The following is a 26102-nucleotide window of genomic DNA, read 5'->3' as shown; positions in this document are numbered from 1 at the left end:
CCACATGAAAATACTGTTCGGGAGCTTACATTGGAATGGTAAAATACCTAAAAGTTAGATTCACCTTGTACAGCACAAACAACATGAAATGGAAATACCGCTGAACAACTTTTACATGGATGGTCGTACCCTAGAGTTTCATACGCTGACTTTTTTTTCTGTCTTATAAAAGAGAGTTCTATAATGTAACACTTGTTCTTCTTGCAGACGTTCTTCCTCCAACATTCGGTGTTACGTGTCCAACGAGCCCGTTGCTGGTGTATGCAGAGCGTGATATGTTTTCAGCCCAAGTAAACTGGACTGAGCCTGTTGCTACGGACAACTTAGGAGCCACGCCTTCACTTACGTCAAATTACAAACCACCACAAAGATTCAGTCAGGGAACGCACGTGATCTCCTACACTGCTGTGGACCATTCAGGAAACAGAGCTACCTGTACCTTTGCTATAAAAGTATTAGGTATGAAAAGGTTATTTCTTGATGGTTGTCACAACAAGCTAGGTGTTTGTTATACGAGACATGCTAACCACCTCTTTTTTAATGTCACCAGTTATTAGCTGTACGTCACTGACAGTTAATTCAGGAAGTGCATTGAGGATGAGCAACTGCGGTAATCATTTTGGAGCTCAGTGTAACTTTACGTGTGCCATTGGTCATCGTTTGAATGGCTCGTTAACGGTCGCGTGTGTTGCCCCTGGTAACAGACCTCCAGGAGCTTGGGATAATCCTTTACCTAGCTGTCAAGGTATAACGGAATAGACACAAAAATATAGCACCAGTTAGATTGGTACACGGAATTGATCAAAAGATAAGCACCTCTCGGCTAGATAACCCATTGAACTTGTCGCAGACTCCATCGCCAGACAGAGATACAACCAAACTCTGCAGGAAGCTGGATTTTGCCTGAGCTGTATGGCCCACAGAATGAAAAAAATTCTCGTCTACTAGACCTCTGTCTGTTGTTTGATTAAGGCGTAAGGTCTGTGCAAGTATATGATTGCCCTTACTAAGTCATGCGCTTTTTGTTTTTCATTTCTCTCCAGAAATTAGATGTCTGTCGCTTCCTATTCCGACAAATGGAGTTAAAACCGGCTGTACAAACATTACATCGGAACCTTATGATACACATTGTAGTTTTTCATGTAATGTTGGCTACAATATGGTTGGTTCGTCAGTAAGGCGTTGCCTGGAAAATGGGACTTGGAGTGGAGAAACATCTTATTGCCAAGGTAATAGATACAAGACATCTATACCAGACGTGTAACAAAATTAGGTGTAAGGAAAGCGGTAATCTTATCTAATCGATCCGAAATATATAGCAAAGCTCCAAATAACCAATGGTAAATGACTGACAAAAAAGCAGGGGAAACTCCAGTGAAAGTGGGTTTGACATCGAAAATGGGGCAACTTCTAAACTATCGAGTTCGACTAAGCGGGGTCCAGCGGTATAAAGTTAGTTATACCATGCCATAGAAAATACAGTCAATCAGAATTCCTGACGGTATTACACCCAACTTTCCCATTGAACGCTGCTCGTATATCAGATTGATTGCGTCGGCCACTTATTTTCTAAGGTATGGAATAAAATATGAGTGCCTGCGTATACTAATAAAATACAAGAGACATTTGGGACATTTCATATTATACCACGAGATGTTGCATCGCTGGTATATATTTATCTAAACTTTTGATCTATTTAGTTATCACCTGTGACCCGCTCGTCCCTCCAACTGATGATGTTGTACATGTATCTCCATCCTCGTGTCTATCGAGCAGTCCGTATGGCCAGACATGCACATTCACTTGTCAAAGGCCTGGATATGTCCTTGAAGGAACATCTGCACGAGTATGTGGTAATAAAGGGCAGTGGACTGGGTCGAACAATACAAACTGTACAGGTAAGGTAGTGCGGCTTAACTTAATATAGGAATGGTTTCTTACACTTCCTTTTGAAAATTGACTATCCAAGCTCTATTTCTTAATGATTGCAACAGACAAGAAACAATTTTACAGCCATGTACTACCAAGTAACCGTTAAGTGGCTTCGCCAACGTTAACGGTCACGGATGTTCTTCAAGATCCATCTGCAGCACTGCTCCTTGAATTTAGTCTCTTGAAGTTGAACTATTTTCGTCGTTTACAGATAACACTCCACCTTCCTTCAATAACACATGTCCTAGCGATATGGTGTTCTATGCTACGGAATGTTCATCCAGGGCTTTACTTACATGGATTGAACCAATTGCGAATGACAACTCTGGTCACGTGTCTATCAGCTACCCGGGCGTTCGTCCCCCTGTCAACCTCAGTATCGGTCTGTACAATGTACTGTATTCCGCAATAGACAACAGTGGAAACCGAGCTAACTGTACTTTTATCGTACAAGTAGCAAGTAAGTCACTAAATGTAATTGTCAAAATTAGTACAAGAATTATCATAAATGTTAACAATAACTATCATTATGACTAATAATTTTCATAATAATCATAATTTATGTCGCAAATTATTATAATTAATGATTTTTACTTTGTTTTTTTGGGCTAGAGCAAAGTTAAAAGTTTGAACACAGTTAGTAATCTCGTTAAAAAAAGTTTTTCGTTCCGGTTAATTTTGGTGCGTGCTTCATTTTTTCACCAATCTGAGCCGCGTTTCCCAGAGGAACTAGAGCACAGCACTCAAAGACTACGGGACTAACGATATAGACAAAACCATGCAATTTAAGCGTTTATTCTTAAACTAAAATGTTTTTATTACTTAAGCAGTTAATTAAAGGAAAATATGTTTGATCCACAGGAAAATCATGCCCAGTCCTCCAGCCACCAGTCTATGGATCCATAACCTCTCTTTCATGCGGATCTTCATTTGGTTCCCAAGCCTCCCTTGCTTGTAACACAGGATACCGAATGGCTGGATCTCCTTTGCGCTCATGTGGAGCAGACGGAACATGGTCAGGCAACGTGACCACATGCAACAGTACGTAACCTACGCACAACAATTGGTTTAACAAGTCGTATTTTTGAATGTCAATCGTAAAATTCGTGAATCATTTTTTTTTTTTTTTTTTTTTTGGAAATGGTTGCACAGCTTAATAAACCTGTAATGGGATTATTATTATTAATTATTTTGTTATGAAATGAAGATTTTTGCTTGCTATACGAATTATTGATATCCCCATTCTTCTCCCGATAAAAATGGCTCAGCGTCGTCCCATCCAATGGGCGTTGAAATGCTCCTGGTTGTAAAATGATTTTGAGACAGGAGCTCCGGCTGCATGGGACTTTCCTTCTTAACTATTTTCTTTCCCTTTCCAATCAGTCGTTAAGTGCCCAAGCATTGCAACACCATCTCATGGAATGGTTTATCCAAGTACTTGCCAGATACCTTCAGGTGTAAATTATAAAACCGAGTGCTTCTTCATATGCAATGTTACGGTCGGTTATCAACTCGAGGGCGCACCAAAAGTATCCTGCCTTGAAAGTGGAACATGGAGCGAGGATACCAACAAGACAATCTGCAGAGGTAAGAACGAATATGATGTACTTAGAAATTTTATTCAGTTTACGATGGCGCACGCGAAAGTAAATCGTCGTCAATATAACTGATAGTGCACTGGTGGTTTGTCATTTATTTCCCTCTCATTTTTTTTTTTTTTAAATGATTATTTAACATTTCTAAATGAGTGATCAATGGAGTCATTTAGAGATGGTCAGTTTACAGCTTCCTTTGAAACTAAGTTTATCAATTGGTTTACTGAACCAAACAATTCCCAGATAAACCCATTCAGTAAAGAAAAACTAAAATACAGTTTTAACAATTAAAGAAATTCAATTATACGATACTAGATTTATAAAAATACATTTACAGCTGCAAAATGCGTGACAAACCAATCATCTTCAGGGACTTCGTCAACAGAATACTAATTAAATATGAAATAGAAAAGATTGGTTTATAAAAGATACAAAAATTTTCTCTCCAGCAAACTTATGTTCTTCTTTACCCTCACCAACAAAAAAGGCGCATTAATAACATTGTTAAAGTTAAAAATTGTTAATTACACCTGTAATTGGCCATGATTAAATAGGACGATGTATAACTAATAATAATAATAATAATAATAATAATTCAACATTTAGTTCAGGCAAATTGCTTTCTCGACAGATATCCAAGCTCCTAGCATCACATGTCCACCTGATATGGACAATATTCCAACAGAGCCTGGCCAATCATATGCAAATGTAAAGTGGCAGTTACCAGTCCACACCGACAACTCTAACGAGTCCCTGACGCTCCATGGTTTACGGCCTCCGCAAAAGCTAGTTGTTGGTAAAAAGCACATTACATACAAAGCCACCGACTCGTCTGGTCTGAGTAGAAGCTGTATATTTCTTATTCATGTCAAAGGTACACACTGCATTCATCTTAAAGGAATCAGTTACGTATGCTTAGTTGTTTACCAAATTACCTCGTCAATATGGAGTTATTCTCGTCGAATCACGTCGGATAATGAGTTTGGATTCAGCGCTTGTCTTTTAAGCATCTCCTGTGATTATATTATGGGAAGCTTCTCTTTTAGTGAGGTTGAATGTTCACTTTGTCACGAGCGTGAGACAAGGAGAAATTCTGAGTTCCAGACAAAATTCAAACTCATGTTTGACCTCTTACATTTAGTGAAACTCTTGACTACCAAGTCCATTTATCCTGTTCAGATCACACCGTGACAAGCGACCTGGAACTGCTTGTGCCAGCAACACTGAGAGAATCATGAATATAACAAATAATCAAAGATGGTAAATTTTGAATTAAATTATTAAATGATCCAGAAAAAATGTCCATTATGTAACAAGCGTAGGAAAAAGAAGAAACGTGTTTGTTTGTTTGTTTGTTTTTTTGTTTGTTTTGTTTTGTTTTGTTTTTGTTTTTTGTTTTGTTTAGTTTTGTTTTGTTTTGGTTTTTTTTCATTTAACATAAAACAGATCTTGAGCCGCCGAAGATTACAAACTGTCCTGATGGCATCTACAAGACGACTGAAGAAAAATGGACGAGGATCTTTTTTCCTGGAGTCATTGCCACAGATAATGTTGGCGTTCACTTATTTACAACAAGCAGAGAAAATGGAAGCAAGTTCACATGGGGAGAGCATAACGTGACTTACACTGCATCAGACATAGCTGGAAATACTGCCACTTGTCATTTCCAAGTAATCATTGTGGGTATGTAAAGCCATTTTTGAGGGTTTCCAAAAGTATTTTGGGATTTGAAGGCATAACAAGACAATTTTGAAGTCCGAAAACTTCAAGGAACTGTTCACATAAATTGCAATATTTCTCGGCAGGTTCAACACTGCATGAATCAAGACATACATTTTCGACGAAAACGAAAGTATTTCGAACATCTCCCAAAGTTATAAGTAGAGAAAAAAAAACAGTAACAAATATGAATAGTTTACGCATCAAAACAACTGTCATTAGAGTTTGCTTATTGTCTTCAAGTTGTTATCCGGGACAATTAAGACAGTTGCTTGCATTTCCCTATTTTTGCCTAACTCATAGTGCCTCCAGACGCACTAGAATGGTCTTGAGCCGTAGTGTCCACCTAAACAGGGGAAAGAACACGACACTTTGTACCATATGGTTTATTGCAACACGGTCAAATTACTAAATACCTAGAAGATTTATGTCACTGTTATGTGGGTTTATACAAATCCCTATTGAGTAATAGCCCTATTTACGGTTAGTGTTTTCTCATTTGCATTACAATGTAATCCAGCGTGGATATAAGGCAATTTAGGGCTGAAACAACAAAATAGCCCTAAATTGTCTCACATACATACTAGCTATACTGTAATGCAAATGAGAAAAGTTGACTGTGAAAAGGGCTATTGTAAAGTGTAAATTTGTTCTAGCAAGGAAAGGTAAAGACTGCTTACGAGCCAAGTGGCCCATCCAAGCCCTATGATTAATCGATGTTATCACTAAGGATTCAACTTCTTTTTTCTCTTTGAAAAGCGAAACCATGTGACGATTTACGAACACCGCAGAATGGAGCCAAGACGTGTGACAAGTGGCTAGACGCCGGGAAGTTTTGCACCCTGCAATGCAATGTGGGATATGATTTTGCTCTCAAACCACCTGAGTTCTATTTCTGTGGTGCTTCAGGGAACTGGAATCCTGGAGACAAAGTGCCAGACTGCTCTAGTAAGACTATGTATCGAAACTTCATGGCTTGCTGGGGAAAAATATCGCACAGTATTTGTAGAAATCTGATCTACGAAACAAAGAAGGTCATTTTTTTCAGGCCACAATGCAAGAGAAACTGCCTGCGCCATCCGAGGGCCCATTAAAGGGTCAAGTTTGTTTGAATTCAACCAATGTATTATTCTGATAGAAAGTTCATAGAAGTAATTTTTTCCTAAAAATAAAAATTAGGTGGTAAAAAGGCTATTGATGACATGAAAGTTTGAATTGAACTTTAAATTCATTCGAGTTATTGGGACCAGGTGGGGAAGAGAACTGGAAAAAAAAGCCTTAAATCTAACGATGAGTTTTCACTAATGAACCTTTGAAATCTTAAGTGCGACTGAAAAATTAATTTTTCCGGTTACCTCATTCAAAACTCTGACATGGAATATTTCATAACCAACAAAACTATGTTACAAGCCTATGGGGCGCCGTTTGTAAATTTATTATTTAGACCGAATTTATGCCATTTTCCCCTCATTTATAAATAATTGGAAATGCCACAAAATTTGTTTATAAATAAGACACAAGACCTTGTCCGTTGATATGTAAATAATTATTTTAGGTACGTCCTGATTTATAAATAATCTTTTACCATAGAGTTATTATATATAAATAACAAACTAAACAACTTCAATTATTTATAAATCAGGTCATCTCTAAAATAGTTATTTACATATCATAAAGTTTGTAAATCTCATTATTTATAAATAAATTACTTCGCCTGGAGTGTAAATTCATTATTTAGAAATAATAAATTTCACCTCGCCGAGTGTAAATTTATTATTTATAAATAATGAACTTTACTGAGTGTGTAAATTCATTATTTAGAAATAATGAATTTCACCTCGCCGAGTGTAAATTTATTATTTATAAATAATGAACTTCACTGAGTGTGTAAATTCATTATTTAGAGATAATGAAGTTTCATCTCGCCGACTGTAAATTTATTATTTAGAAATAATGAATTTAACTGTGTGTGTAAATTCATTATTTAGAAATTCATTATTTAGAGATAATGAAGTTTCATCTCGCCGAGGGTAAATTTATTACTTAGAAATAGTGAACTTCACTGAGTATGTAAATTCATTATTTAGAAATAATGAAAGTATGAATGGCTGACCCAGCGTCTCTTGCCCGATCGATTTCGGAGGCTGTTTCTCGCGCCATAAGTGAGACAGTTAATGCTGCCCTTGCTCAGGTAGGTATGCAGCCTGAAATTCAGCAGTGACAGATCCAGGGGAGGCCCCCTCCCCCCCCCCCCCCCTTATTTTGAATAATTGCGTTTAAGCGAGAATCACGCTTCAAATATCTATTGTGTAGTTCTTATTCACTCAACAATTCGGCAGCTCACACTGCAACAGGAACAACGACAACGACAACAACTACTCAAAGGCCGAGGTAACAGGTAAATTTTAAGACAAGAAATTGCTGCATGAAGAAAATGCAGAGATTTAAAATCGGGAAATCGAATAATGTATTTACTTGCTCAGATAATTCTTTGTAGCCTGCGAACAGGCTCACGTTGGAGCACAAACGCGCTCGGCGTAGCTGAGAGCGAGAAATCGACGGGCGAAGCCGCAAGAGGAGAAAGTCACTTTCTTGGCGCTTCTTTCCCGCCGATCGCTATTCCTCTTCGTCACTCGTGCGTTTGACTCAAACGTGAGCCTGCTCGCAGGTTAAATTCTTTGTGACCTTTGTGACCTTTGGACGGATAGCTGTGTGACACACTTTGTTTGGCTTGATCAAGTCACAGCTAAGCATGTCTATTCCAGGCAAGTCCAAAGATCGTACACGTGGAAAGCTAAATTAATTTACGTTTAAAGCACTGTTGAATAGACCTTTTTCGACTGGGCGGTTTGTTGCCCCATTTCAGACCATGTGATGATACTCTTGAGAATTCTTCCTTTCAAATTTTCAAATAGTTGCGCGTATATGAAAAAATAATTTTTAGATGAATAAAAGAACAATTCTCTAGAGAATATCACGTGGTCTGTAATGGAACAACAAACCGCCCAAGCGAAAAAGGTCTATTTCAATAGAAATCAGACCTTTCACTTAACACGCCAAGCGATTTTTATCTTCTTCATGCAGCAGTTTCTTTTCTTAAAATTTACCTGTTACCTCGGCCTTTGAGTAGTTGTTCCTGTTGCAGTGTGAGCTGCCGAATTGTTGAGTGAATAAGAACGACATAATAGATATTTGAAGCGTGGGGTGGGGGGGAACGGGTCCCCTGGCCCCTCACCCAGATCCGCCACTGCTGAATTTCAGGCTGCATACCTACCTGAGCAAGGGCAGCATTAACTGTCTCACTTATGGCGCGAGAAACAACCTCCGAAATCGATCGGGCAAGAGACGCTGAATTTACATACTCAGTGAAGTTCATTATTTAGAAGTAATAAATTTACACTCGGCGAGATGAAACTTCATTATTTGTAAATAGTGAATTTACACACACGGTTAAATTCATTATTTCTAAATAATAAATTTACACTCGGCGAGGTAAAACTTCATTATTTCTAAATAATGAATTTACACACTCAGTGAAGTTCATTATTTATAAATAATAAATTTGCACTCGGCGAGGTGACATTTATTATTTCTAAATAATGAATTTACACACTCAGTGAAGTTCATTATTTATAAATAATAAATTTACACTCGGCGAGGTGAAATTCATTATTTCTAAATAATGAATTTACACACTTTGTGAAGTTCATTATCTATAAATAATTAATTTATACTCCCGGCGAAGTAATTTATTTATAAATAATGAGATTTACAAACTTTATGATATGTAAATAACTATTTTAGAGATGACCTGATTTATAAATAATTGAAGTTGTTTAGTTTGTTATTTATATATAATAACTCTATGGTAAAAGATTATTTATAAATCAGGACGTACCTAAAATAATTATTTACATATCAACGGACAAGGTCTTGTGTCTTATTTATAAACAAATTTTGTGGCATTTCCAATTATTTATAAATGAGGGGAAAATGGCATAAATTCGGTCTAAATAATAAATTTACAAACGGCGCCCCATACAAGCCGCCCTGCAAAATTTTCTTTATTGATGATCGTCTTTAATGGTACATCCAACATTCATTCGCAATTGGGACTAATTGAGCGTGTTTTTCAACTTTCTAAGTACAAGAAGATCGTCGTACAAAATCAAACAAACCGGAATTCCTACGTTTTCTTTTCCAGCTGTCAATGGTTTTGTCCGTTTGTCAGGAATTAACAAGATAATTTATTTATGATTTATCTATCTAGAAACACGCCAAGCAGAAACTTTGCTTGCTTTAGCGTATCATTATCTAGCTGACCAGTGTACGGAAGAGATGCACGCCAGTATCGCCAGTAACTTCATCGCGCTTTATACGCTGTACTTGGGTACTGTTGGAGGTTGTGATGGAAATAAGGAATGCACGATTGACAACGTAAATGTGGAATGCGGAGAGCAGAGTGGAACTCTTCGCAGAAGGGACATAGCTGATAGCGAACAGGCTTCTAAAGTTCCTCTTACTGTGACATTTGCTGTAAAAGTCCCACTGCCCAGCAATACCTCCGTGGTTGATTTGAACCAGACAACTCAACAGATATCAAGTACCATTCTAGCATCTCTGAATGAAACAGACCTGTCTTTGAACATTAGTGGAGTTGTGTTGGAATATGACCCATCAAAACCACCGGCGGTACGAGTAGTTGGTCTTGTCTGTGACAAAGGACAAGTTCTTAAAGGAACTAAATGTGGTAAGAACTTATTATTAGCAACCAAGATCCTTGATTGGTTTCATTGCATTTCATGTTCTTGAACAAGACACGAAACATAATATATCACAGCAAAGGCAAAATTTTTAAGCCATCAGTGGCGTAAACCGGGTTTTTGTCAAATTCATACGAAAAATAGTTTTGGCTTTTTAGCTCGCATGTGCCTTGTTTTGCACTTTCAGCTCTTCAATGAAAAAAGTCATCTGAAAAGAAGTAGCTAAATTGTCAGATGTTTGTTATGATGTTTCGCACTATTCAGCGTCGTTCTTGTTTGTGACTTGCTCGATATATTTGTTTAATTTTCGTTTCCAACTTTGTAAATCAAAACAAATCATGCTAGATGTTTTAACGGAAAAAAAAATAGATTTTTTAACGGCCAAAACTGTATATCTACTTGTGGCTTGAATCAGATTGTGAAATTCATTTCGACTTGCTAATTTTTACTTTCTACTTTTATTATTTTGTTTTTATTAGTCAATTGTCCCCTTGGGTACTTCTTCAACACTACTGGTTGCCAAGCATGCACAGAAGACCACTACCAGGATCAAGAAGCCCAAAACGAATGTGTCACGTGTCCATCCGGGACATCTACTTTTGGACAAAAGGGATCAAAAGGAAGCAAAGACTGTCAAGGTCAGTTGAAATTGTTTGGTTGTTGACTTGTTTATTTGCTTGGTTGGCAGTTTCTTTTGGTGGTTGTTTCTTTTGTCGGGTTGTTTTTCTGTTTGTTTGCCTGTTTCGTCGGTTGGTTTTTGATTTGTCCGTTTGCTTCCATGTACTTCTTCGGTTTTCCTGCAACAGTTCGAAACTTAGTTTTTATTTTGATTTAAGTTAACTTCCCAAAAAGCGTGTTTCAGTTTTGTCATGTATTCTTCCATTAACCCTCTATGGCCTTCCAGTTTCAATCAGCCTGGTAGAGTTTTCTACACTTTTAGGGCGTAACATACACATGCCCGCACCTTCTTTTTCCTCGCGTCCACCGTAGCTCCATGTTTCTTGATTTCCTCGATCCGCTTTTGAATTTAGTGACAAAGTAGTGTTTTGCATTTTTCTAGGCATTTCCATCTCGTCCGGGACTGAAGAACAAGGCATGCCCGCGAAGATTTTTTACCCAGTCATAGTTTTGGGATCTGGCCTAGTTATTGCAGTAGTTTTTGTCGCCATCTTCTGTCTGCGGAAACGCCGTCTGTAAGTTCTTTAGTACACGATAGGATAATTAACAACCCGAGGGTGACACTTAATAGTTAAAAACTAATGAACTTGTGGCCCTCTATAAACATTGTTATAATTTAAAAACCCTATTATTAAAAATAAATTAAAATCGAGAAACAAAAAATTGATTTGAATTGTCTATCATGTTGGAAAGTTTGAGCTCCATCGGATTAAAGACAGAAAAGTAGTTCCCTAATGACTACTTTTGGCGACAGCTAACCCGGCGTGAATGTTCAAAAGATACGTGGAACCACATGGAAGCTGGATGGTTACTCAGTACATGGCTTTAACGGACCCTTTATGGCGTCATTTTCAATGTGGTCCATGAAAACTTGTGATAGATTAGCAAACGTAAGGACTATCGAGATTGTCCCGTTAAACTATGACAGAATTTCTGTTAAAGTCCTAGCCCTTACATGAATGTTTAAATACTCTAGTGGGGCGTTTTCACATGACGTGACGGCAGCCATGTTGGTGTTCCAAAACAATGAAGCGGCGGCCATGTTAGTGCACCAAACCAATTCAGTGGAAGTAGAACTCTTTTCTTATGCAAACTCTTTCTTTTGTTCCAATAAATTTGCGTACATATGTGATGGCCACGCTCTATATACGGATGGCTAATTTACATTATGATTTCTGTGAGATTATTCAATATTATTGCATAATTAACAATTAGACCCGTAGCCCTTGCGGGCTACGGGTCAATAACCCATGAGGCGAAGCCGAATGGGCTATTGTAAACTTTATCACTCATAATGTTCCTATAACTTAGGCATCTTATCATGGTCATTATCCAAACATTCAACTTAGTAAACTAGACCAACACTTTCTATTTAACTCATTCCATTCAAGAAAGCCGTGAGTTTTCGTTTGAAAGCAGACAAAAAGTACTTTCTGAAAAAAAAGAAAGGTTTCCTTCATGGGAACAAATATTTCTGTTACAAATTTTGACTCAGTACAACTAAAGAAAAACAGGTTAAAAATTATAGAGAAACAAAATATTATGTCAAACCACTCTGCTGTTTGAATTTGATGATGAAACAAACCATTTTTCTTGTTATAAGAACAAACTTATCTCGAAAGCAGAACAGCAGTTGAGAAAATCATCTGGTACTTTCTGTCACGATTTTTCCCTGAGACCGGTAGGAGGAGAAGCACACGGCAAAGAAAAGGCTTTTCTCTGCAATTTCTCTCTTTCCCTACCCTCTCGCTAGGAAAGGCCTGATACTCAGGTTATTAACAGGAGTATCGCGTACTGTCACTGCTCTAATCTTTTAATGCAAATTAGAGTCAAGTCCTTTGTCCTCAGCGAAAACGCTGCAAAACATTTACATTTACCTTTGGATTCCTGCCAAGTCAGCCAGCCGTGACATGAGCTCTACGACACGTAAGATTACTCAACACAAATGAGCGATCTGAATAAACGGCATGCCAAAGGTAGAACTGGCCATCGGAAGTGCTTTACGGTCCAACTGAACACGAGCGAAGTGACACTCGCCTCGAATATCGAGATTTACCGGTGCTTCGGAATTACTTACGATACCTTCTGAGTTGTTTTTATCCCAAAATCCATCTCCAGGATCTTTGAAATCGTTTTCAATTTGTTTTATATCAGAATCTCCGCCATTTCGAAGAGAATTTACTTGATCGCGGTGTGTTTATTCAACCCCAGCAAACTTTCGGCAATCCTACGAGTACTTTTCGGCAATTCTTTGCGAGCCGTGTTCTCAAAAATCGAGATTTTTTTCTGCTACGGCGAAATTTTCCTCCCTATACACGGGGACTTCTAAGGTGCCTCCTCGTGCGTGGGCAAAAGTGAAGTTTACGATAAAAATACAATTTTAATGTTGCGGACTTATTTTTACTTAAGCAGTTATCCTTATCCTGTTTTTACTCGCCAAAGATCAATGCTTGAATTTTTTTTTTTTTTTTTTTTTTTTTTTTTTAGCATTTGCAGTGTTAGGAGACGAGCGACCTCCAATGCTAGAACACAGAATTACGGCACGGAGAGAAATGTGGGACACGACAATCCGGCATATGGGCAAACATACAACGAACCAGAATATATGGAGATTGATGCATTTCAACAGCCAGTACCACACGCCGATGTTGGTTTTCGTAACCCTTATTTTGATCCTGGGGATCATTATCAATCATTGGGTAATGCACATGGGAGACCTGATAATGTCTACGGAAGACTTAACTTAACAGGCGAGCACAGTCAGTCAGAAGTGTAGATTTTACCTTGAGTATGGTTTTCTAGGTACTGCACTCTTACCAGAAGAACATTAGGTTAACTTGCTGGAAATTGTGTTACAAGCAATACTCCAATTTATCATAGGTGGTGCAGGTTAAATTTATATTAACCCTCGGGTGCATATGTAATATCTTACGCCCACGATATGGAGAGGGGGTAAATGATCCTCTCCATCTCCTCCCCTCCTTTCTCGCGTCGTGGGTTCTTTGCTGACGGAAACACCCACGAAGTATTTTACTTTAAGTGAATGGGATTTAGTTTGGTTTAAAAGGTAGAGGTTTCGATTTAATATTTGTTTCTGTGTAAAGCGTTTTATTTCAGAGAAAGAAAATAGGTTGTTGCGCTTGAAGCATTCAGGAAGAAAAGTATTGCCCGCTCTAACGTGCATACTAAAACTTAAGGTGTTGATCGATCAGTAATTTCTCGAGGGGATTGGTCATCAGCTACCGTATTCTCATAACCGAACGATTGACTTTGTTGTAAAAATTTCAAAAGAAATAAGACTGATAGGAGTAGAATTTAATACATGCAATTTCGGTGCCCCGATATGTGAGATCACAGAACCAACATCCATTGCAGTATTGTTAGTAATGTAATGGTATATAATCATCTTACATGTCATCAATGCAATGAAAATTTCAAAAATCAGAAGAAGCTTAGATCTATATAATGTTGAGGATGTAAAGTAGTACTTAATAGTTTGTCCTTGCACATCAATAAACTGCACGTTGTTTAATCTGAAAACTGCCTCCTTTTTGCGATTTCCCGCCTTATTGGTCCGTCTCTCTTGTAAGCTTAGGCAAAGGTCGGCTCCAAACCTAATAGTTTGATTTTGATTTTGATATTTAAGTGAATCAGTCATTAATGAAATTCATTGAAGTTGCAGCAAGAGCTCTTGCATTTCTTCGCACGTTTATCTTTGCACTCTCCAGTGGCGGATGTAGGGGAGGCCCCCCCCCCCCGTCTTTATTTTAGGTAAAAAATAAACAATTGCAGAAGGAGGAAAAGCTGGCAGGGAAAGCAAAAAACAAAAACGCCCCGCCAGCCTCCCCCTCTTCCCTTCTCTTAGTTCAAGATCTGGATCCGCCACTGTATATTTGTTGTGCGTTAGGAAATACGCATACCTGTCCAACGTGTTCCACGTGTGCCAGCACGGAATCCGTCCAAAGAACACACGGTGTAGCAGATGTACAATTATCGTTGGGGAACCCACCGGGGATGAACGGAGAAACTAGAAGAGCCCACCCGCTCTTTCCTAACACTCTGCGCATGCTCTCAGCTCCACTCGTTAGCTCTAGAGTAGTTCACTTTTTAGTACTATCGCTAAGGATAGCATTTGGAGAAGGCCTGGGATGAGTGGACCAGGGAATTCAGGGCTAAAGAGCAGCGGGCCTCTTTACCTGGTCCCTTGATTGAAAGTTAATACCATGTTCTCGGAATGCCCACGAGCTTATTCGCCTGATTACGTGATTTTTATGCGCAGTATAGGATACGCAGTGCAATACTAAGGATTCACCTTAAAATAAACTCATGCAATTGAAATTGGTTTGCGTTTTAAGAAATTTCTTTGTGTTTTGAGAAATTGTTTTGGTCTTTGAGATTATTTTGTGTTTTGGTTAATTGATTTGTGTTTTTGGAGGCTGATTGGTGTTTTGGTAAATGTTTTTTGGTTTTACCCTTTTGAGCCTGCGTACTACCGGTAATGCGCTCCGCGAGTCGAACACACTAACTCTTGATCGTTCGTTTTTTACCCTAAGAAAATTGTTCGATTGACCGTATTTTGTTAGTTTTTACGATATTTTTCCTGTTAGTGTTCCATTTTTCCTGTGTCAACTGAAATCTCCCAAGCTTTTATTCTAGTTTTTAACACAGTCTCATAGTAGCAGGCCACATTATCAATGCCCCAGTTTGGACGGGAAATGTCAGTTGATTGTGATTAATAATGTTCATACGTTTTCTTGAATGTGTAGATGGAGCGTTACGTTCTGTTATGCATTTACACTCTGTTATGCATTTAAGTGACCTTCTCCTATGCTCAGGAAACCAAAGAGATGACGATCTCAGTCCCGCTCTTAGAGTCACAACCAAATGTATGCCAGTATGCACCATTAAATCAAAATCACTTCACATTATCTTAATAAAAATATCTCGATATATTTTTTGGTTACATCTGTTTCACTTAGTTTCTCACATCATCCCGTATTAAGTCTCTCGCTATTTGACGGCTTGTATTCACGGCTTCGTCTAATGACGTTTCAAAGTGCACACAAAAGTACCAGCTACGCAGGTTCACCGTTCCATTATATATCATCGTCATTTTCGCTAAAAAGTTGGTTAAAATAGGTCACGCGAGATTTTAGAGAGGAAAAATTGGCGTTAATTTTTACTTGTGTTATAGACAGATCATGTTAAAAGATCTTGGAATTTGTCAAGTGTAAGATCCATTACAATGCAGGTATATGTTAAATTGAGCTTTAATTGGCAACCTGAACTTACTCTAGTTAAAGTTGCAATGCAAAAATGACAGATTCTGCCCACCCAATAATAGGTGATACTTGGTGGACCCCAGACATAGATCATTTGGTTGTTGTGCAAGGGGCATTAATGCTAATTGCTGCCCCGATTTTAGAACTTGTTGCCCTAAAAGATGAGCTTGCTTAATTCCACAGAAAGAATGAATTCAACTGTCGTCTTCATCTGTATTGCGAGGGCAGACCATTCTGTTAGTTAATAGTACAGACAAACGTTGCCGTGATTAGTGGTACAGCTGGTATGGAGCCTAAGGTTAGCAGAATTATACCTTTACTAGCTTATTCATTTATGCTTTTCTTTCAGAGATATGTTTAGGGTATCTGTTATCTTTTATTGTTAAGAATTTTGAGGCTTAGTGGAAATAGATTTTGAGAATAAATAAATTTCGGCTGGTTTTGGCCTTGGGTCTGGGTCTTTTTCGTCTTTGTCTCTATTGTTGTTGTTGTTGTTGTTGTTGCTGTTGCTTTAGTTTGTTTTATGTCCATTGTTCTCATTTTTTTCCGGACGCCGACCCAGAGGCAGAGGAGAGAGGACCGCAATACGGCTTAAATTTAGAAACAAATAGCGGAAACAACACTTTATATAAGAAAAAGTCTGGACAAATAACCCCGATTTTTGTTTTTGTTTATTCTAGAGAATTTTAACAAACAAAGATCCAATATTTTTTTTTAAATAAAAATTAATTTCAGTGTGTTTCAAGGGCCCTTTCATGATTATAATTTTTAAAGATAATCAATTTGATCTATTTTAAGCGAAGTAAAAATGCTTTTAATGAATGAAAAAAAAAAAAACCTTCTGAAATACCGCGACGAAGCCACTTTAAAATCATAGCATAGCTTTGTTTCGTTTCCTCAGAAAGGAAACGGTATTGATTTGGCTTCGGGTGAACTATTAATAATAATGATAATGGTGATAATGATGATGATGATGATGATGATGATGATGATACTAATAATGACAAGACACTTACATAGCGCTGTTTCCCGGTGACTTAACAGCGTTTTACAGATTTAAAATCGGCTAAAAATTTACCAAAAACGTACCAAAACTAGTGAGGTTATTTCTCAACTGGAGTAACATTCGTATTTTGCAATGTAAACATATTATACGAAAGACAAATTGACGAATACCTGTTGTTCAAAACTCGCTAAAATAACCGATACGGAGCCAAATGGAAACTAAAGTGTGTTACTTAAAGAAATTGGTGCCGATTTCAAAGATCCTAAAGATAGATTTTGGAATAAAAACAACTCAGAAGGTATCGTAAGTAATTCTGAAGTACCGGTAATTCTGAAGTACCGCTGTAAATAGCCTGTTAAAAACTTGTAATTAGCTCTTATTAACTGAGCAGGAGGTCTGTGTGGGAGAATCTTGACCGAGGTCGTGAGTACAGACCGAACGCAGTGAGATCTGTACACACGACCGAGGTCAAGATTCTCCCATACAGACCGACTAAGCTCGGTTGATAAGATGTTTATTATATGGCGAGTAAGAGAAATTTAATACGTTTAGTGTAACTGGTTTGTACTAGCCGACATTTTGCTGGCGAACGGCGATGAGCTGAACTTAATTCTGCCGAAGTCTGCTCGTCCTCTTTACTTTTCTTTTCTTTTCTTATCACACTTTTTGGCATTGCCATAAATAAATATTGTTAGCAGAAAATAGTCAACATTTTTGCATTAGAGTTTGCAACTTTTTCACCGCAGAACATTACCGGTCTAGATGTCGGTCTAGATGGGACAATCTAGACCGCTTTCAATATCGATTTCAGCCAATCAAATTCTTGAATTCGGTAGTTCCCAGTCTTTGTGAGACACAGCCATATAATAAATTAAAAAGGAGGACCTTGCAAAGGCTGTGAAAACAATTTAAATAAGACAATGGGGGCTTTTCGAAAATCTGTAAAGACCATGTTAATGTAAAATGAAGACTCTTAGAAAAAAAAAATCTAAATTTAAGAGAAGGCCTGCTTAAACCGTGCAAAAACCATGTAATGGAAAAGTGGAGTTATTTAATAGAACTCTCGTGTAACGGTTCAACCAACGGAGACTGTTCAAATAATGTAAATTCCAAATTATCGACAAAATGGGACTTTCACAGCACGAAATGGCATATTTACTCAACTTAACGATAAGCGTAAAGTTGCCGGCAAACTTGAAGAGCGCTTTACGGCAGTATTAGGCCCCAGTTATATGGTCTGAGGTACCCAAGACAGTTCAGCTCTCTCTCTAAGGCAACTATTTCGAGCGTTTATATGTAAAAAAGTTGTCCCTATAGTCCAAGTCAAAGTTGACCCTACATGATTATTCATAATTGGCCCTTATTTAATAATCAAATGTGCAAATATCCCTCTTTCTTTGAGTTTTCCTCGATCTTTCGATCAAAGTGGCTTTTGCGCAGTTAATTTTCACTTCTTTGATGCGAATTTCTGCTTTTAAAAATCCCAAATCTAGACATCTCGTGACACTCGCGACGCCGAGAATTTTCTCGGTTAGGCTAGCCAAAGTTTTTTATACCAAGAAAAGCTGTTCCGCTGCTAGGGTTACCCTACCTGCCGAGGCGAGACTCGTCCATCCGAGTTGTTTCGCCCCCCAACGGTTCGCGATCCTTTTGTAAACGGTTGGTTGAATTTTGCAAAGTTACCTCGGTCAGGGTAACTTGGGGTGGGGAGGGAGAGGGGTGGGAGGGTTGTCTCTGGTAACCGAAGCCATATAAATAAGCTATTTAAAGACGCGTAAAGTTAAAGTGTAACACCGCCAAGCTCCGTAAACCTACCGTGAAGCCCCCGTTAAGGTGCCTTTTACGTTGAAACATTTAAAGTTCTCTAAAGTCCAAGTGTGTGCAATAGAATACTTTAAATTGAAGTTGCGTTAGAAGGTGTGCACAGAACTAAATCGTTCCATTGATCAACATTGCACTAAGCTGTCTTCTTGAAAAGTTTCCGCGCACCCAGAACGACGACAAAACAAGAATTGTTACTGCATATGCAGGCGTCCTAAGCTCACGTCTCGCGAAAAGCGGAAAATTAATTCTCGGACATGTACGTATTTATTCATGAAGGTCCATAAAAGCGTCACGCGTTGTGTAAGTCCAAGGCGCAAGGAGCCCTGGTAACTGAGTTTGAACTGACGCGGTGTTAGGTTAGCCAAGGAAACGTTGAGAATGAACGAAATATCATCGATTTAGAGCGTTAAATACTCCGAAATATGAACATTCTACAAGTAAGATTAATACAACTAAGTCTGCCTTTGTATGTTCTTTGTGTTTTTTGGTGATTTCTACCGTTTTGTGCTTTCTTTGCCGTGTTATCCCAGTCCCTTCGTAAGAACATAGCAGCCTTGTGAGTGCCCGATCTCCCACAAGCAGGAATCAGCGGTCTTCATGTTAGGTACCAGGTTCTCTCGGTTCTTCCGCCACTTTTGGCAGTTCGCTGGAACTTGCATCGAACTCGAGCTCTGTTTTAGCGGGCCAAAATCCACTCTACCTTCGCTTCGTCACCGCCCACACTTTCAAGGCAAAGTTTTCCGTTACCCAGAAGCTGATGTGTTAGCACTATCCTTACGGACAGCTTGTGAAGAAAGCAGGGGATAAACGGAAAAGGGAACTCAGAGTTACTTCGTATCGGATATACGGGTAAGAACGGGAAATACATAGGGAAAAGAACGAGAAATTTATTCTAATGCAAGGGAAAGAAAAAGGACAACAAGAAGGAAGCCCAAGCTTCCCGGGGAAGGTATCTGTAGGAGACAACCAATCGAGAAACCCTTGGGGCACGAGAAAGGTAACCGAACGCATAGGGAGCGCATGCAGGAATGTATGGGGAAAGGAATTAGGAATGCATGCTTTAGCAGCGACTAAACGCATGCAGAAACCCTGAGACGGATGCAAAGAGAAATAAGGGGCAATTGGCTGCGGTAACAGAGACATGAAGCCATTGAATAATAAAGGCAAAGGGATTTACGGGAAAGCCGTTTTAGGGGGTACTGTTCAACGAGAAGAAAATTTCAGGGGAATCCATAGGTAAGCTGTTGACGGGGTAGGGCGATGCAGCAAATTCTAACTGATGTTCGACATTTGTAGTAAAGGTTGTTCCTGCTCTCGATTCCTGAACGAGAGAGCTCTGGGTCCAAAAAGTACAAAATAAATGGTGGAGCTAGCTATATGCACACTTGGAGCTTACACCACAGTGTTTCCGACAGCAGCAACAACAACAACAACAAAAACAACAACTTTATGTGAATTTATACCTAAAATTTTAAATTGTACAAAAGTACATCTAAAATAAAGACAAATACATAACTGCCCGAAAAAATGCAACCATTCTTAGTTATTAAAGCAATTGTTTATTTGGGTCAGATTAGAAGAGAAAATGAGAAAAAAACACATGTAACAGCACACAAAGCACTCACGCGCAAAAAAATAACTTTACAAAGCTGGAGGAGTGGGAGTTTTTTCTTAGGAATAAGGTAAAATATAGCTATGGTCAAGATCTCTCTTCGGTTGAAGATGGATATGAATCCCTATGGATTGAAATCCAAAATGATATAGATAATAATACTATTTGTGGAATTATATATAAACATGCCTATGGCGACTTAGACAATTTCATGATTTACTTAAATACGGTGGTTGAAAAGATTCATAGAGAGAACAAATATTGTCTCATACTAGGTGACTTCAACCTAGATCTTCTCAAGTTTGAGTCAAATCCTGGTACTAATGAGTTTTTAAGAACAATCCTCCAGGAAAGTGAAGCAAAGTTGGAAATGAAAAATTTTAACCCCCCTCCAATTTTTGTGTGGGAGGCGCGGTGGCCTCATGGTTAGTGCGCTCGTCTCCGGATCGAGCGGTCCGGGTTCGAGCCCTGGCCGGGGACATTGTGTTGTGTTCTTTGACAAGATACTCCTAGTCGCTTCATGCTACAGAAACCGGGATAAGCTCCGGCCTGATGGGCCACTTGGCTCGTACGCAGACTTTACCTTTACCTTTACCTTTACCAATTTTTGTGTAGAAGTGGGTAACCTTGGGGGATAAACAAAATCAACCATATTTGGATCGGCAGATGTATCGTTGCCATGGTAACCGCACTAGATGACGTCGGCCTCAGGACCATGTTTTGAACAAAAGTTCCGCTCTCAAAAAGTAAAAGTAAACGAGTCTGGTTCTCGGGTGCATATGAACCAATTCAAATGAAATTCATACAGATGGTATAGCCACTCTCCCAGTTTATAAAACTTGCCGTTAAAGTATTTAGGGTTTTACAATCAAGATGAAAAATAATGCTCGTCTTACTATGTTCCCTGCCAGCCATTTAGACAAGCAGGGAAAACAAGCACAACCATATTCGTAATTTCTCCGAAAGTACTCTTTCCACATAAACCAAATTAGCAGCAGAGATGAAACAGATATTGACATTTCTAAATATCATAAAATCAATTTGGAGAAAACTATATTCTGGCCACGGGTGCTGAAGACACCTGGGGCAAATTGGAAAAAAATTGCAAAATTGGTCATTTTGAGGGCTCTAGCATTTGGCTCCAACAGCCTTTAGAGAGAGAAAATCAGTTTCAAAAGTATCTTTTATCATCTTGTCTGTTACCTACATTTAGTTAGTAGGGTTTTGGCCAACGAATTTGATGAAATATAAATCGATACAAAACCTACCTTGAAGGTTTGGGAATTTCTTCAGGATGCTTTGGTCGCGTGGTTCTCTCCAGTGTCTCTCCTTCGCTCGCTCCATTTTCTTGACCAAATCTAGCGCTGACTCTAATCTAACGGTTACTCCCATCGAATATCCAGTTTGCCTCGTGTTTCAGACCAGAGATGATGATACAAGAAGCCCGCATACACTTGACGAAGAATAGTTGAAATTAAAGGTCAAAACATGGTCATAATACTTGCGATTTCTGCCGTCGAGCACCTAAATTCATCAATATTATCCAACCAAGAAGTAAAGTAAATGTGTCGAGATCAATGTACAAAGCAAATGCATGCCTTTGAACAATCCAAAGTAACGTCTTTGGCTAAAATTGAGTCAGATATTGCGATAGTCGATAAGCCAAGAATGGTGAATAACAGAACACGTAGGCCGGAAGTCCGAGGAAGCACGACTGCTGACCGGATGTAACACAATGTACTGGGATGTAACACCGGATGCAAGTTTAATGATATCCTCTTGTAATGGGGTTGTTTTACAAAGGCAATGGTAAAGAAAGCCAAAACAAAAAAAGAAAGAAAAAAAAAAAGAAAACCGAAGAACCGAAGAACAGCATCAAAGAAAAATTAAACGTTGAGCAATCTCATACCCTGGGAAACTAGGAACAAGGTTGAAATGTTTAGGTGCAAAGTCTAACTCAGATTCATACGCACCACAGGGCCCCACGTTGAATTTTATTTTTTGTTGAATGGGTACAAGTGCAATCTGCATTTTTGGCACGCACAGCATGAATTTCCCTTTTTTGCATACCTGTATAGACAGACAGAGTTCGAACGTTCAAGAGTTCTTAGAAAGACTAACTTCCTTGTTCTCATTCAAGCCTGCACACCATTTGTTGTTGACGAAACCTGAACATATTTTAACACCTGTCAGTACTCCTGGATTTACTGTAGCTAAACCAAGAGAAGATAAATGGTATCCTTTCTTATACAAACTTGATCCAGTATAGTAAAGCCAATGGAGGTAATCAGATTGCGTGAAACGATCAGTGAAGCGCTTTTCTTTTTTCCACTTTATTCACCACTGTATTAAAACAGTCTTCAAAGCGGATCAAAAGTCGTCCTTTTATCCCTCTATCAATGATATATTGTACCAAAAATATCTAAAGAAGAGACAATGCCATTACGATAATGTCGCTTTATCTGAAGCTACAAAAACAAACAAACAAAAAGCGCGTATATCGGGTTTCAACAAAACACTGACCCCCAGTCAACTGACCCCCTACTGACCCCCTATAAAATCAACGGGAAAATGAAAATTAAGAAAAAGCCCAGAACTATCAGTGGGACCGATTCAAGTTCATCAATAAATTTAGCTCACCTGAAACTTCCAAGATGGCGAACGCGTTGCTGCAGATTTCCAACTCAGTTCTCATTTGACTAAAGGATTTGTCACGGAAAATCGAGCGCAAAATAAGTTGGAATATCATCAAGTATGGTATTTGTATCCATTAGAAAATTAAGCAATGAAAATAGCGAAGAAATTCTGACAAATTAACACGCACGCGACTAACCGCGAGCGACACGCACACGATTATATCAAACGGAAGTTTATTTTGGCAACCTTGTGGCTCCATCTCCCTCGCCTTCCACATGCACAAACTACGCTTTATACACCAAGGAGAAAGTAATCCACCGGGCTTTTCCAAATGGTTTATACTACAGTTACTACAGTTCTTAAAATGCGGAAACAAGGCGAGAGGCCTTGAACTACCTTATGAAATTCGTCTTCCGGTTGAGGTTTACGGGCGTGTTCGTGTCGCTCGCATGATCACGAGCCTTTCGCGAGCCTGCTCATTTGTCAGCGTTTCTCTTTGCTTCACTTTCCAATCCGTACGAAAACAATATTTGACGACATTCAAGCTTATTCTGTGCTCGATTTTCCGTCAACAAAACTTCCACTAAACAGTCAAAGGAGAACAAGACAGTCGGAAATCTGCAACGCGTCCGCCATCTTGGAAGTTTCAGGTAAGCTAAATTTATTGATGAACTTGAATCGGTCCCATTGATAGTTATGCGCTTTTTTAATTTTCATTTTCCCATTGATTTTATACGGGGCCAGTAGGAGGGTCAGTAGGGGGTCAGTTGACCGGAGATCAGTGTTTTGTCAAAATCCGCGTGTATCGCATTTTAAAAGTACATCCGGTCAGCAGTTTCGCTCCTCGCATTTCTGGTCTACATACGTTGGGTCGTAAACAACGGTTTCGTCGCTTCTCAACCATGCACCACGGAATGTACGGCTCAATTTAGCCAAAGACTTAATTCAGAATCGTCGCAGACATGCATTTGCTTAGCTGTGATCTTGATGCATCTATTTAACTACCTAGATGGATTTCATTGATGAATTATTTCGATAGTCGACACACGACTGTGTTTGACCTGTTCGACTGTTCTTTATTCGGTTTAATGCATCCTCATCTGTGGTCTAAAAGTACATGTTCGGTGAGGCTAGCCAGTTAGATTTGACCTTTCCGCTAGAATCTGTGCAAGATTCGGTCAACAAAATAGAGCGAGCGAACTGAGGAGAGACCCATACTATACGACAAAAGCATCCTGAAGAAATTCCCAAGAGTTGCAAGGTAGGCTTTGTTTCAATTTATATTTCATCAAATTCGTTGGCCAAAACCTAATCAATCAAATGTAGATAACAGATGAGATGATAGAAAATACTTCTGAAGCTGATATTCCCTATCTAAAGCCAGTTTGAGCCAAATACTAGAGCCCTCAAAATTTCCAATTTTGCAACTTTTTGCAACTTGCCTCGGATGTCTTCAACACCCATGGCCAGAATATAATTTTCCCCGAATAGATTTTATGATATTTAGAAACTGCAATATCTATGTAAGCTCTGCTACTAATTTGGTTTATGTGGAAAGAGTACTTTCGGAGAAATTACGAATATGGTTGTGCTTGTTTTTCCTGCTCGTCAAAATGACTGACAGGCAACATAGTATGACGAGCATCGCCTTCTTGATTATAAGACCCAAAATACTTTAACGGCGTATTTTATAAACTGGGAGAGTGGCTTTACCATCTATATGAATTTCAGTTGAATTGGTTCACATGCACCCGAGAACTAGACTCGTTTATTTTTACTTCTTGAGAGTGAATTTTTTGGTCAAAACATAGACCTCAGGCTGACGTGATCAAGTGCGGTTACTATGGCAACGACACACCTGCCGATCCAAATATGGTTGTTTTTGTTTATCCTCCCATATAACCTACCTCCACAAAAAAATGGAAGGGGGGTTAAAAATTTTCATTTCCAACTTTGCTTCACTTTCCTGGAGAATTGCTCTTAAGTACTATGGATTTTTCTTATTTCAGTCTCTAAGTCTTGAAACCAACTAGGATCACGGATTTAATGAATGTCTTCCTGTGTTTGGTAAGCGTTTATCCTCTCAGAATAGGTGAAAGTATACGTTTCTGCTCTGAGCGCGTTCGAAGCAATCAGAAGCAACATCTCAGGACTTGTACTACACGTAATATGTTTTCAAGGTAAAGTCCCCCTTTTTGTGAAGGTGAATTAATCAACATGACACGAGCGTGGGACAAAGAAAAATTCTGAGTCCCCGACAGGAGAGTCCCCCTTTTTGTGGGTTAAACTGGTGATTCTTAAGAATTCTGTTTGTACTGATGTTCATTGTCGCCGCAAATTTAGTAATTATCATAACCTGTGTGAACATATTTCTTGTGCATAGTATGATGTGACATTACTTTAAAAAAATAGCTCTACGTAAAGTTTGAAAGTAACTAAAACTTAAATGATGGTTGCAATATCCTTCCCAAGACCTCTCCCTTCTCTCTTCAACAATGGCATATTGAGATATTCCATTTTCACCTGCACAAACTCCCCCTCCCCTATAGAGGAAAGCTCTTCTCCAGTGCCTTTGGGAAATTTCTTCATAGGATCCAACAAAATTTCGAGCCCTTCTAAGGTGTCATATATTTATACAAAATTAAATAAACGAGAAACAAAATTTGCTTTGACTTCTTTTAAAAGGGGATTCGGACACTCACACTTAAAGATCGTAAAAAACATCGACAATTTATTTTGTTACAAAATTCTTGGCGTAGTTTGATAGCCAGCTCTATAAATTTTAATTTGATATATGGCTTTAGGTATCTACAGTTTAAACAAGACGTGCTGCATCGCTTGGATGCGAGATACTTCTAAAGGTATCCGGTAACCTTAATGGATATAACTAAATTCAAAAATTCTTCATGGCTGCCAAATTGAAGTCGGCCTAGCCTGCACCTTCATCCAATTTTGGCAGTCTTTGAATTTTTTTTCATCTCATTATTTCCCAATTGGACATCAGCTGCTCCTGTTACATATTCTGAACTAATGTAATTTCAGGGTCTTAGATTA

The 26102-nt window shown here is 38.7% G+C and overlaps 1 protein-coding gene across 1 annotated transcript in view; it reads left to right on the top strand.

Annotated features, from left to right (window-relative positions):
- LOC145502323 (uncharacterized) overlaps window positions 1–16669 on the top strand; it is a 172459-nt gene extending 155790 nt beyond the window's left edge. Inside the window, 14 exon segments of the mRNA XM_081481582.1 lie at window positions 208–459; window positions 551–745; window positions 1044–1229; window positions 1701–1898; window positions 2144–2392; window positions 2794–2973; window positions 3316–3519; window positions 4159–4401; window positions 4974–5210; window positions 6006–6194; window positions 9517–9996; window positions 10489–10647; window positions 11070–11202; window positions 13175–16669. Coding sequence (XP_081337708.1) covers window positions 208–459; window positions 551–745; window positions 1044–1229; window positions 1701–1898; window positions 2144–2392; window positions 2794–2973; window positions 3316–3519; window positions 4159–4401; window positions 4974–5210; window positions 6006–6194; window positions 9517–9996; window positions 10489–10647; window positions 11070–11202; window positions 13175–13463 — 3194 coding nt within the window. The 3' untranslated portion in view covers window positions 13464–16669.
- The last annotated feature ends 9433 nt before the right edge of the window (window positions 16670–26102 follow it).

The sequence above is a fragment of the Orbicella franksi genome, chromosome 11, assembly GCF_964199315.1.
Source record: "Orbicella franksi chromosome 11, jaOrbFran1.1, whole genome shotgun sequence".
Lineage (NCBI taxonomy): Eukaryota > Metazoa > Cnidaria > Anthozoa > Scleractinia > Merulinidae > Orbicella > Orbicella franksi.
Note: the sequence above shows the minus strand (reverse complement) of the source record. Positions and strands in the feature narration are given on the sequence as shown.